Below are 13,531 nucleotides of genomic sequence, written 5' to 3' on the forward strand. Positions count from 1 at the left end.
GCGTTTGGGGTCCTACAATGGACAGGCCTGGGAATTTTTCGGCGTTGCTGGTCTGTTGCAATGAATGACAGGAATGAATACACACCCACGATTCTACTCTCTCTAATCATGCTGGGGAGAAGGTCATGGGCGGTTGATGAGATACCCCTGCCATGCTGGTACGTTAGTCTATCACATAACAACAACGAAAGCAGCTTAGCCAGGCAATTGTATACGAACAGGCATGATAATGTACGAGCTCTATATGAAGTTCAAGTTGTTCAGGTGTAATGTAATGCACAACTATCCTCTAGCTCTTGTCTTAAACTTTTTCTAGACCAGGGCAGCCCGGGCTTGAGTCTCACAAAACTCCCATCTAATGGAGTATATGCAACGGACTCGTCTTCTGTGAGGACAAGTGCCAGTCTCCGAGCGTGTTCGCTTTCATTCCAAAATACCCCGACGCCCTCGCGTCCGTCCATTAAACAACCCCCTTTTGCTACCCTCTCCTTGCGCCACCCTCACCCTGCTGCCCCTGTCCTATCCGAGCACCCGGAACGGATTCGAGGCGAAGCCATGAAACGCCGGCATGTAGACAGACGTAGGCTCCAACGGCACACCGTAACTACACCGCGGGAAGTGTAGAGACAGGCTCGCTGGGCAGGGCCAGGGATGCGCAGCCCGGAGTTGGAGCCACGGACTGGGGCGCGAGATGGGAGCTCCCCTCATTATTTCGTCAAGAACCGCTTCACATGAAGTCATCACTAGAGCAGGGTCAGCTTGGTCAAGTTCCTCACATGGGGATCCAGATACTCACTCTCCAAAGTCGCCATCGTCATCGTAATGGCTAGTGTCCGCAACGTTAGCACGGCCAGTAACCAGGGACGTCTTGGTCTTGGCAGCCTTGGTCTTCTTGCCGCCCTTGTCGGCAGCCTTCTCCTCCCTCATCTTCTCATTGCCCAGGGCGGTGATAGAACTAGCAAGCTTCTTGATCTGCTCGCTGGGCATCTCCTTGGCGAGAGCCTTGGTGAAGTCCTGGAGGAAGAGACTGTAGTGGGCGTTTTTTGCGTTGGCCGAAAGGACAGGGCCCAGAACTGTGCGGAGATTGTCGAACTGAGCCTTGGTCTTGGGCTGGAAAAGGGGCAGCTTGGAGATGTCGACAGTATTGGTAGGATCGCTGGAGTCGACGACGACGGCAGCAGTTCGAGTCTTGGCCCGACCAGCGCTGATTCCGATATCTCCAAACATGTCGGCGGCGTGGGCGAGATCGGCCTCCTGCTCGGTACGTCGGAGTCGCTCACGCTTCTCGGCCTCGGTCTCCTCGATCACCTGAACGTTGGCGGCGTCGGCCTTCTGCTTGGCTCGGTCGGCCTGGTGCTCAGCAATACGCTGGCCCTTGGGCTTCTTGGCGGCGGCGGCGGCTTCAGCAGCCTTTGCCTTGGCCTCGGCGGCTTTGCGCTCCTTCTCGCGCTCTACCTCAGAGTCTTCGGCGGCATCCCACGAATCGAGGACCTGGTGAAGAGGGTCGGGTTAGTCTTGCAAGGCACCAGAGAGCGCGGGGCACCATGTCGAGACTTACATCGCTATCGTCTTCCTCATCGTCAAACTTGCGGCGAGCAGCACCAGCACCGGTGGCCTGGGGAGAGCTGGAGGAGGAGCTATCGTCGCTCTCCTCTTCGTCTATGAGAACCTCTGTTAGCCAAGAAGTCCTTCACGATTTCGAGGCAGGGATCGAGTCTACGACCCCGCAAAGCCCATCTCGCGATAAGACACGATAAATCTAGATGTCCCAGTGCTTGGAGGGGCTACTTACCCCACTTCTTAGGAGGCATGATGTCAAGTGTTTTCTTTTCTGGTGGTAGAAAGAAGGCGGTTGTCGAGGATGTTTTGAGGCGTGTGAGGTGTGTCAAGGAGGAAAGTTTTGTGTGCGCCTTATGTGCGTGTGTGTGTGTGGGTGGGTGTTTGATGCCGGTCGCGAGTCGGTCGAAAACGGGTCGAGGATGGATCTGGTTTGGAGGGAGAATAAAACAAGTTGGCGAGGGAAAATATTAATAGGAAAGTTTTGCCTTATTTAATATTGTATATTATATGAACACCAAGAGTTGATGCCTTGGACAACAATGAATAGTATCAAATAAAACTAACTTTTGATCAAGGTACATCGACTCGTAGTCGTCGGGCACAAAGACTTGGACCCAAACAGGCGCTCATTGCAGGAGTGACGGGGGGATGGAGGGGCAGAAGGAGGGGCAACTTTTGGGGGAACTTGATTTTTTTTTTTTTCCTCAACTTTTTTTTTAGACGCTTTCTTTTCCTCGGCCATGGCGCGGAAACGTTAATACGATCAGATCTTGACGTCAATCATGGCTGCTACCAAAAAGTTGGGGGTTGCATCGATGTTTGTTACTCCTGTTCCGATATTTCCCTTGTTCTTCGAGTTGGCTCAGACTCGAAGACTTTATCCGCCAACGCTGGCCCACGGTTGAATTCATACCTGGAAACCCGAGTTGCCTATTTACACAGTAGGGGGCTCTGGCTGCCTGTCCGAGGTATCCATATACTCATGTGACTCATATTAAACTTGGTGATCTCTTAATAAATACCTCGAAATCTGGGCTCGGGTCTTGGCACCCATCATGTCTCGTGGGGCTGCATTTGTGGCATCCCTACCCGGAAGCCACCCGCGTCTGACAAGTTCAGGGCTGGGATTGACGGGGATGATGGATCATTTGAACATGGTTTGGATGAATGCGCGCCTTGATTTATGGATTCTTTGGCTTTCACGATGGGCACCTTCTTTGGTTTGTACCTTAGTCACACTTTAGTCATGTAGAGAGTACAGATTAAGCATGAAACCCATGAACGTTGATGCTCTATGTTAGTCGCCTCATTAAACCCAAGGCGCAGACAAAGGCAACAATTTCATCATGCTCCCGTTTGAGAAATTTCTTATTTTTTTTCATCCAGAAGCTAAAATCTCCATATAAACCAATATCTCCATAACGGATACCAACTGCATGTAGATTCGTTGTAAAATCTTGCAAATAGCTGATATCCTCCATTCTCCTCGGAGTTGACCATCACATGATGACGCAGATTTTCATAGACAAAGGAGGCATAATGATTTCAAATTCCAGCCCTGCCAATGTTCTACGCAGGAAATAATTAGGCTCATCCCCAAATTCGGATCCCTGAATTTGTGGCACGTGGTTCATAGAGGCGTGCGTCTAAGTAAAAAAGATGCCATTTCGTCGCCGATTGCCCATGTTTGTCCCCGAACTGAGGCCCATATTCCCGTCAACACCGAGTCACCAATCAAAAATCCGCCGGCATGGATCTCGTTCGCGGTTTTCAGGCCAAAGCGCGAGCGCGAGGCCAAGCTGAATTGATATCGACGCCTTCCGACTGGTGAAGCTGAGCTTGGGGTCCCCGACATCAGGGAATGCGGGAATGAGCATCAGGAAAAATTGATAGAAACCTGCGCAACCGCAGAAACCACCCCTACAGTCCATGTACCTCGCCTTGCCTTGAGGTGGTTTAGTCTCCGCGAGAGGTAATACTGTAGTCATCAAGAGAGCAGAGCCCCATCTTCCGAGTCCTCCCGATGGAACTCTCTCACGTGGTATCCAGCAACTCCAAGGCGGCCGCCGGTAAACCTTGTGTATCCCATCCACACACATGGCCGCGTTCTCGATTTGGGTCTTGAAAGAGCTTTGCTAGCGCCTCTCAGCGCTTGTCTGAACCACTGCGGGCCGTCATCACCATGACAAAACCCAGGATTGGCCCGATTTTTGCGGCAAAGATACCGCAGCGCCGCACACGCCGCTCACCTTGAGCCTTCCGGTCTGTCTTCGTGGCTTTCGTATCGTCTATTGTAAGCAACACACAGCTGGGTGCACAGGCATCCCGCTCATACCTGCTCCCTCGCGAGGGAACTCCGACTCTGCTTTGCCATGGACCCTGGGGGGTATGGATGGAAATGATGCCCATCCTCCGGGGCAACCTCCCCAATGGCTGTTATCTATCTGCGAATATATAAGGTCCTGTCATGCCTTGTCAGGCAGAAGGCTTTTGTATGCTGTGTCCTGTATCAAACAATATCATCACTGGTCTCTACCACCTCTTTGCTATACCTTCTTATACATCCAAGACCTTGCAAGTTTTGTCCATCCCAATGCTTTCGACTCAGATCCAGCACGCAAACGCCTCGAGACAAGCTGCACAGCTTGGAAAGGCAGCAGCTCTAAGCTTCGTTCGTACTGCATCCTCTTCTTCCTCCCTTCTCGGGTGCCCAGCCGTCCTTAGAGTCGGCTGCGCAGCGAGCCAACAACATCGACTCTTCTCGTCAACACCCGCCACCCAACTTCGTGACTTCTTCCCCGTGAAGGAGACTGCCCATATCCAAAAGACCAAGCCAGCATGGCCTCACCACGCCCAAACATACGAGGAGATGGCTGCTGTCGTACCTGCCCACCGAGAGCCCCGAACCAAAGGTGACTGGGTGGCCTGGAAGATTGTGCGCCTTGCCCGGTGGTGCATGGACAAGGCTACGGGCATGGATCGCGAACAACAAGTTGACAAGAAGCACCCAACAACTTCTGTTGTGGCACAGAAGCCTCTTACCGAGGCGCAATGGGTATGTATCACCTCCCTCCCCTGATCCGAAGAAAACGCAGGCTGACAAGCCCAAGTTGGTGCGTTTCATCTTCTTGGAGAGCATCGCCGGAGTTCCAGGCATGGTCGGCGGCATGTTGCGCCACCTCGGAAGTCTTCGACGCATGAAGCGAGACAACGGTTGGATCGAGACACTCCTTGAGGAGAGCTACAACGAGCGGATGCACCTCCTGACATTCATGAAGATGTGCGAGCCGGGCTGGTTCATGAAGATGATGATCATTGGAGCTCAGGGCGTCTTCTTCAACAGTCTTTTCGTCTCGTACCTCATCTCCCCCAAGATTGTTCACCGATTTGTCGGATATCTTGAGGAGGAGGCCGTCCATACCTACACCCGCTGCATTAAGGAGATCGAGGACGGTAACCTGCCCAAGTGGAACGACCCCAAGTTTGGCATTCCCGACATTGCTGTCCAGGTGAGCAACACCAACAAATCTTACACAGGTCTTGGAATGAAACCCTGCTGACTCAGTGTGTGGCTAGTACTGGCAAATGCCAAAGGAGCACCGCACGATGAAGGACCTGATCCTTTACATCAGGGCTGACGAAGCCGTCCACCGAGGTGTCAACCACACACTCGGTAACCTCAACCAATCCGAAGATCCGAACCCCTTTGTCAGCGAGTTCAAGGACCGAGAGGTTCCCAGGCCTGCCCTGAAGCCCGCTGGATACGAACGAGCCGATGTCATCTAATAGGGAGCGAAAACTAAACGACTCGACGGCGAGGAAATAACCTTGAAAGTCAAACACGACCTTGTACCAAAGCCATTTCTTTTGTCAGGAGAAGAGCATTAAAAGATGTCCGTACATTTAAAGAGCTGTTACATATGATACCACTGGGAACTGGCGTTCTGGAAGGCCTCGAGGTGGAGCTTTGTGGAATTATGCAGTTTGTTGCTGTTTTTGGAGGCGTTTGGGGCCGCACAATCCCAACTCATGACGGATACATAAAAGAATTTGGTAGATGATGGATAATTTCCAGTGGTAATACAATCAAAATTTAGACCAGTTCCTTGCTTCTATGCATTGAGGAGAACAGTAAAGAGAACCCGAGGGCCTCAGCGAGGACTCGAAATAGTGACAAACGAGGCCCTTCACACAATCCTTGCTGTCTATTGTTGCACAGTACCTCCCAAGAACACGTAATTCTTATGTAGGCGCTCCGTATCACCTCGTTTGCCCGTAGTCTCTCGATGGTCCAATCTCGCATGTGCATTTCCTGCCTATTTCGGCAAGGGGACGTCGTTAAGCTTCTTTGAACCCGGACCGGACCGCGTCACCAAGAGGTCGAATATGCCTTGCGAGGACCATTTTGGGGAGATGTGCGCTGTCATCGAGGGTCGTAGTTGGCTGAAACTGATGTCATGCTTTGAAGCACATCACCTTTTTTCATGCCCATTGTTTCGCTCACATCGCTCTCTCTGTGTGTGACCCCCGGTCACGCAAGCACTCATCCAGCACGAGCAGCACAGCCTTGGATTGTGGGGAAGTTTACGGATCGTGGGCCGCGTGTAAGGCTGGGGCGGTGTAAGTTGGAGATAGAGTGACTTGACTGCTAGGAACAATTTGCGCGAATAATGAACTGAAACGTGAGTGACTTGTGGTTCAATTTCGTCTCGTGCCCGCTGGAATCTTTGATGATCTTGTTTTAGATGCTTCCCCACCGACCAACCTCCTCGTCCTCCTCTTTTCTGTGCCCGCACATGTTCGTCGTGGCAGTGTTGACAGGGTTTGGGGTGACGATCCAGGGGAGCGAGCGTAAATCTATTCTTGTTGCCCCTTGGCTGCAATGCTTGTCTTCGGAAGGATTGCCATGTATGTACCGTACCTACGCACGCAGCAACCTACTTAGACGCGGTGGCATGGACGAGAGAGACGCTCTGTGGGGCAGGACACGCCGGATCTGGAGCGTTATCGCGTCTAAAGATGGATGGATGGGCGCGCTGCTGTCCTTGGGGGCCGAGTGTAAGATGTGCTGGTTGCGGCTAAGTCCTCGACTTGAAACACAGAGACTACTCTACTTCACTCGAGGCGAGCATCACTCTTTGAAATGCTCGGTTGTTTGGACGAGTGGAGAGTGACAAGGCCCATTTTCATTTCTCGGACCCTGCCTGGCCTGGACCATGTGCTGATTTGACAAGAAGCGCGCACCCGAGATGATGAGAGGAGAGACATGATTTACATCAAGAGTGATGAAAGACTGGAGCTCTAATGAACCATGAGCATCCACATCGGTGATAACACGCTACTCGGGCCGTCTTGACAGCCCGGTAGGTATGGAACTATTGACTGACCCGACCCGACTGTTGTGGTCGTCTTGGACCTCCATGGATGATAACCTGAATGCTCGGACCCCTGCAGATACGATTAACCTTCACATGGATGCGTACAGCGCAGCGAGCCTCGCCCGCCCAGTGAAACTCTCTACTAGCCTCTCCCAAGGACACAACTGGTTGTGGCTTGACCTCGATTTCATTGCTCCAGCGCATTGAGCTTCTTGTGCAAAGGTACCTCTAGTGCTGATATGATGAACTGGAGAAAGCAGAGCCGCCAATCCCGACTGGGGAAGCAAGCCACGGGGCCACGGGATCACGACCCACAGACCCCATTCTCGATTGGATCCAGTCTTGCCCGTCCGTCTGTCACTTGCCGCCTTTCTTCGAAGCTGGTCCAATCCCTCTGCAGAGGACGTGTTTGTACTTGGTGATGTGAAGCAGTGACGGGTGCTGGGAAAAGGACTTTGGGGCGCATCACATCACACACATCACAACGTATCTGCAACGGCCTGCAGTATCGTTATTGTAAACGGGATAGAATATCAAACGTGAGAATGAATGAATGAATGCCGAAGAAAGACAGATCTAAACAGAGACCGAGACTGGGCACATGCGAGTGACAGCGGCACAGACAGGCATCAACATCTTTACCTGGGTAGGTAATTGCCGACGTCTGTTGCACCTGCCCTTTGCTGTTTCTTTTGCTCTTGCCTCACCTTCCATTGCCTCATCGTTTGCCTCATTCTCAGTTCCTCTTTCTTTTCAACCCGAATATTCCCCTGCATCTCCCGTGTTTCTTCACCACCATCCCCCCTCATCTCTCTTCTTTCTTCTTCCCATCTCCACCATCACCAATATCACTCAACAGTGGTTCAACAACATCGTCATCCTCAAGCTAACTTAACCGACTATCAAAAGATCCCAGACACCCCCGGACACTGTTAAAATTAGCAAGATTTCCTGTCACAGCAACTAGCTCCAGGCCGTTGTTGTCTCGTCGGGAACTTGTCTCGCACCGCCTTGCCTTGTCTTTGCTCAGGCTCAGGTACCCAGTCGCTCTGGCTTGGGGTCGGCCCCATTCGCTCGACGTGTCTCTTCCAGGGCTTGCACAGCCTCGCTCGCTCGCCGCACCACTTGCTTTTTGCTCCCAGGCTCTGACCATCGCATATTGGGGGGGTTTTTCGCTGTTACGCATTAGACGCCTGTGGGCACGCCCCGTTTCTCGCCGTCTTGGGCTGGCCTTCGACGGGAATTCTGGACCCAAGAACATTGTGGACCAGCCACAGAGTGTCCCCCTCCAAGCGTCCGTTCCAGTGGCGGTAGGTAGCCGCCCAGCTCTGCCGTCTGAGAAGAGTCTCACAAATACCAAGGTGCATGACCTTACTCGCTGCTCCAGCTGCTACCTTAATTTTACCGCCCTGCTGCCGTTTCGCTTGCATTGCTGAGTTGTGCTGCCCGCCGCCCGCACTGCACCCGCAGCCTAATAACTCACCTCCACCATCATCATCTCGTCCTCTTCCACGGCGCACCCAACTCGACAAGATCGAGCGCTGCTGTCTCCGTCCTTCATCATCATCACACAGCGCTTGCGATCCTACTACCGACGTCGCATTTCTCACCTTGAAACATCCCGCTCCACTGCGCGCCTCGCTACCCCCTCCACGCGTCCGGCTGCCGTGATAGGACGGTCCCCCGCTCATTGCATCACCCTGTGAGCGCACAGCCCCCGGCATCGCCACGGTGCCTGAAGGCTGACTCGGGAGTCTGCCTCGTCTGCTTCGTCTGCTTCTAAACTCGGTAACATCATGGATCAACAAGCTCAGCGCGGCCGGTCGCCGTCGGCCGGTCATCAACAGCCTCATATAAACCAATCTCACTCCCCGTCGCCGACGCCTTATCAGTCAAACGACACATCCGTCGGCCTTGGCCTCACTCTGGAACAGTCCGCTCAGCCATCCTATGATTCCTTCAACAACTCGGGTTTCTTGAGCCCTCAGCAATCGCCATCTTTCCCGCCTCCTGCGCAGCAGCAGCGGACTTCGTTTGCTCAGGCCAACCTCTCCGACCCCGCCGTTCTCGACCCCAATAACACCGCCTCTTTTGGCCAGCAGCCAACCGGCTCCGATACTTCGCTGCCCTTCAACAACCAGGCGCAGACCGCATACTTGTCGCCTAACCTCAACGACGACTTTTCTCTTTTCCCGACTACCAGTGGTCAGGGCGACCAATTCAACGCCCCCTTGTTCGACCAGGCCACGCTCAACCCTAGCGACATGAACAATATGGCGTCCCCGCAGGGCCACCACTCCCCGACCCCTCCTCATCTCTTCCAGCCGGACGGTCAACAGCCTGGTTCGGCCCATCAGTCGCCCGCCTTCAACCAGCACCAGTTCTCCTCTCCGCCTAGCCACTCGCGACATGCGTCTCTTGGCCCCGCGGACGCTTTGCTCCCGAACCAGATGGCCGATTGGAGCCAGCCTCAGTTCCAGGGCCACCGCCGCACCCCCTCCGAGTACTCGGACGTGTCGTCCGTTGCGCCGTCGCCGAATCTCGTCAGCGCCGATGACTTCGATACCGGCGTAGGTGGGCATTCGCCTGCTCATCGCCCTTCGGACGGCAGCCTTTACCAAGAAGTATTGGGAATTGGGAACTTCAGCATTTCAGACCCCCAGGTCGGCAGCCCTGGGCACCAGGGCAGAAGCCCGTCGCATAGTCCTGCGATTAGTCCTCGCATTGTCCCACAGCAGATGCCCGACCTTAACCAGCCTGCTTTTGGTCTGGCACATCCTACCAACGCATACGGTGCTCCAACCACATACCCCGAACTCCAAGGGGCTGTTGAGGCCTTCCCAAGCCTCCAAGCACCAGGCCATGATTTGTCGTCGCAGATGGCACCTCCTGCTATCAATATTGACTTTGCTCCTAATAACATGAAGCAAGGCGGCTTTGATACGCCCAAATCGCGTATGGATCAGGACTCTTTGACTCCTCCAGACCGAGGTATGTATCCAATTCGCTGTTACAAGTGAGCTATCTAACTCGTCATAGGCCGCCCCAGATCTCGTCCTCGTGCGGTTACGGACCCATTCCACCCTGGCGGTATGATGCTCAATCGCCCTGGCAATGCCGCTAGCCTTTCTCCATCATTGGGCTCTGATTTGTCTTCGCGGTCAGACTCTAGGTCATTGTCGCCCCTCGACAGACAAGCCGGCACGTCCCCTTCTCGGAGAAGGCAGTCGACTTCGGCAGTTCCCAATAATGTTATTGCGCTGCGCCTGGCCGACCCCGAGTACCAGAACAACCAGGACAGTGGCGCGGCCAAGCGCGTTCAAAAGCATCCTGCCACATTCCAGTGCACTCTATGCCCCAAGCGATTCACTCGCGCCTATAACCTGCGCTCCCACTTGCGAACACACACTGACGAGCGACCGTTTGTGTGTACCGTCTGCGGCAAAGCTTTTGCCCGACAGCACGATCGCAAGCGACATGAGAGTCTGCACTCGGGCGAGAAGAAGTTTGTATGCAAGGGTGATCTCAAGGTTGGAGGCCAGTGGGGTTGCGGCAGGAGGTTCGCCCGTGCGGATGCTCTTGGCCGGCATTTCCGATCTGAGGCGGGCCGCATCTGCATCAAGCCTCTACTGGATGAGGAGATGATGGAGCGGCAACGACTTTGGCAAGAGCAGCGTATGCAACAGAACATTGCTCAAAACATGGTGGTTGCATCCAACATGGGTATGGAACCCCCTGTTTATCCCATGGATTCTGGTGGCAACCCAATGCTCCCGGCAGCTCTCCTTGCCCAGTATCCAGCTCTGGCACAGATGAACTGGGGTGGCTCTGATGTGAGCGGTGGTATGGATGATGATGTGAGTGGCCGTTCATCATTCGATGCTAGCGACTATGATGAGAATGAAGACGGTGGCTATGTCAGCGGCCCCGGAACAGGCTTTGGTGAAGGAGGGATGAACCAGGGCTTTGGTGAGATGGGATACGCGAGTGATTTCGGCGGTCGATAATCAGCGCCAGCCCAGTGACGCGAGGGAGAATCTCTCTCGCCATGTTTGATGCCTTGCTTCTTCTTCTTTTCTTGGCCCTTCCACGTCCTTTTGAGGGGCCTTGGCTTTCATTTGTCAGCAGCGATTTGTTTCTCTTCTTCTATGCCCCTTGCTGAAGGGCGATTCACGTTTGGATGTACTGGGACGGGTTGGGCGCCAGTGACGGCGATTTTGTTTGCCACACCACCATGGTAGGATATGTGGATGTGCTTGTGGAACATTTCTGGGAGCGGTTGGGTATAGACGGTACTGCGCATAGATACCAAACTGAGTCTGCTTGTTGTTTTTCTTCAACTTGGACGAGCTGCCTCGTTTCTTTTATTACTTCTTTTTCTCTGCTTCCTGTCTTTGAGGATGTGTGAGTGGACTGTTTACAAGTGTGTTTGTGATACTGGGCTCCTTTTCTTTGAGGATACATAAACTTGGATCTTGTTCTGACTTCCATGATAGAGACAACTATGGATAAAGCAGCATTACGGTTAAAGGGACTCTGGAGTGTGCACTGAGGCGAGGGATGTTGGATATCATGAATGTTTAATAGGCTCCATAACAAGGTAGTCACCAGATGCTCACGTCGATCAATTATGAGAGCCCAAGCCGGTAGAGCAGCCGGGAAGATGTAATTACATACGATATTAACAAGATGAAGCCAGGCCCCGGGACAGGCCATCCATCCGAGAAGTTATCCGCCGCCGCCCGTCCATCCGAAATGACAAGTAAAGATATGAAATGTCCTCCCAATCCAGTCCCGATCCTTTATGTGTGCCCCTAGGATATCTTTACATGCAAGGAAAGTAATGAAACGAAACGAAACGAAACGGCCGCTCTAAACCCAAGATGATTTTGCCCAACGCCATGTGGTATCCAAGATTCCATTCACTCCATTCCTTGCTATCATGCTCCTTCCAATTTGATGACTGAGATGATGGCCGTTTATATGACCATTGCATCTCCGATACCGAAGTAGTTCTTGACAATCTCGGCCATGACTTTCTCACATATCTCGCGGTGCACAGTTGCGAGCGCCTCGGTGATGAAAGGCATCAAGAGTGAGTTGGCCTCGACGACAATGTCCTCGCGCAGCTCATACTCGTCTCCTTCAACCGTGGCCGTGCTGCCCGAGGCGGTGCTATCGGACCCGGCTGGAGATATCGGCATCGTCGCCGCACGGCGCTGTCGGACCGCAAACTCCGCTCGGACGACGATGCCGGCCGGAGCAGTGGCCCGAGACCGGACACCCTCCGGCACATCCTGGAAGATGGTCTGGTAGGTGATCTCCCTGTTGAGGCCCGGCGCGAGGGTGATGAGCTCACGGAGGCGGAAGGCGCGGACGGATTCGTCCCAAGGGCCGAAGAAAGGGTCATCAGCGATGGCGTCCGGGCCTGTCGAGATCTCGTCGAAGCTGATCAGAGTGGTGTGATGCCTGATGAGGGGGGTATATGTTTGAATGGTTGCTATCACGGCACCGGGAGGGAGGTTGCCCGGCACTGGGATAACGATGCTGAGATGATGTTGTTTGCGCATTGTAGGATAGTTGTAGTGAAGAAGAAGGTGATGATGTGAGTTGCAGTCTTTGAAGTTGTTTGGTTCTCGTGATCACACAGGCCAGTTATAAGTACGGGCGTGAGTAAAGATATAAAGGTGGTCGAAGTCGTCTTGATAGCACGTTCTTAGCATCGACAACTCAAGGCCGGTGGCATGGGCAGTGACGACGGTATCAATGGAGATAATTCTATCCTGGCAGAGAATCCAAAGGGGGACATGATGATTATCAATGTCGGCCTGATACTGAGAGACGGCGCCTATTCCTCCAAAGAGAGCAAAGGGTGGTTAGGGCGCGGAGGTGATGGACGAGAGCCGGCCAGGTTGTTGTTCAGCTTTGCTGCAGATGCAAGATATGACGGCAGACGAGATGAGGCAGTGAACCAGGGAACTTCGGCAGTCAAGAAGGAGAAAATAAAGGGTAGCAGTGACCGCGCCTCACAAAAGATCGTGTCGTGAGTCGTCGACTCTGGTCCTGGCTCGTCCTCATGAGCCGGAAGCTTCAAGACCCGACGATTGCGGGCTCCAGCTGCTGCAGGTAGGTTCGTAGATTGACAAGACCCCTGCGCTTCTCTGATGCCCTCGAATATGCGCGTCGAATCGTGGGGAGGCAGAACCCGATGACCGACTGGGGTTGACTGACTCTCTTGGTTGGGGGACCCGCGATGAGACAAGGGAAGCGAGGCCAGAGAGACGGGAACGGGCACGATCTGGCGGCTAGCCGAAGGGAAGGGTTACGGTACAGTAGCAGCAGCAGTAGCGGTGGTGGCTGATGAAGGGAGATGGATAAAAATACACCGGAACCGCTGATACAGCGTGGTTGAGAGGCGGGGCGTGGGTGGCTGAGAGAGCTTGGGACGGGGGGACGAAGGAGGCGATGCTGTACTAATTAATCCATTGAGTGATTGAGTGATTGATGCTGTCTAATCCATGAAGTCCCCCTTTTTTCACGATGCTACCTTGTCAACAATTTTGTGGTGCTTTACGGCACGTGAAAGTGATTTG

The 13,531-nt window shown here is 53.5% G+C and overlaps 4 protein-coding genes across 4 annotated transcripts; 2 read left to right on the forward strand and 2 right to left on the reverse strand.

Annotated features, from left to right (window-relative positions):
• Nucleotides 1-727: 727 nt before the first annotated feature.
• Nucleotides 728-1,958, reverse strand: NCS54_00050700 (Eukaryotic translation initiation factor 3 subunit J; the record flags this gene model as incomplete). Its single annotated transcript, XM_053146157.1, has 4 exons — nucleotides 1,793-1,958; nucleotides 1,559-1,659; nucleotides 797-1,491; nucleotides 728-743 (listed from the first exon to the last, which is right to left on the reverse strand). The coding sequence occupies exons 1-4, from the start codon at nucleotides 1,809-1,811 to the stop codon at nucleotides 728-730; spliced, it is 831 nt and encodes a 276-aa protein (XP_053002132.1). The 5' UTR covers nucleotides 1,812-1,958.
• A 2,099-nt stretch (nucleotides 1,959-4,057) lies between these two features.
• Nucleotides 4,058-5,346, forward strand: NCS54_00050800 (Alternative oxidase; the record flags this gene model as incomplete). The annotated part of the gene is made up of 3 exons (XM_053146158.1): nucleotides 4,058-4,615; nucleotides 4,671-5,069; nucleotides 5,137-5,346. Exons 1-3 carry the CDS (start codon nucleotides 4,154-4,156, stop codon nucleotides 5,344-5,346), a joined length of 1,071 nt encoding a protein of 356 aa, XP_053002133.1. The 5' UTR covers nucleotides 4,058-4,153.
• Nucleotides 5,347-8,734: 3,388 nt separating this feature from the next.
• NCS54_00050900 (Hypothetical protein) lies at nucleotides 8,735-10,945 on the forward strand (the record flags this gene model as incomplete). The annotated part of the gene is made up of 2 exons (XM_053146159.1): nucleotides 8,735-9,929; nucleotides 9,978-10,945. The coding sequence occupies 2 exons, from the start codon at nucleotides 8,735-8,737 to the stop codon at nucleotides 10,943-10,945; spliced, it is 2,163 nt and encodes a 720-aa protein (XP_053002134.1).
• Nucleotides 10,946-11,917: 972 nt separating this feature from the next.
• NCS54_00051000 (Hypothetical protein) lies at nucleotides 11,918-12,508 on the reverse strand (the record flags this gene model as incomplete). Its single annotated transcript, XM_053146160.1, has 1 exon — nucleotides 11,918-12,508. The coding sequence occupies one exon, from the start codon at nucleotides 12,506-12,508 to the stop codon at nucleotides 11,918-11,920; it is 591 nt and encodes a 196-aa protein (XP_053002135.1).
• Nucleotides 12,509-13,531: the final 1,023 nt, after the last annotated feature.

The sequence above is a fragment of the Fusarium falciforme genome, chromosome 1 (genome assembly GCF_026873545.1).
Source record: "Fusarium falciforme chromosome 1, complete sequence".
Lineage (NCBI taxonomy): Eukaryota > Fungi > Ascomycota > Sordariomycetes > Hypocreales > Nectriaceae > Fusarium > Fusarium falciforme.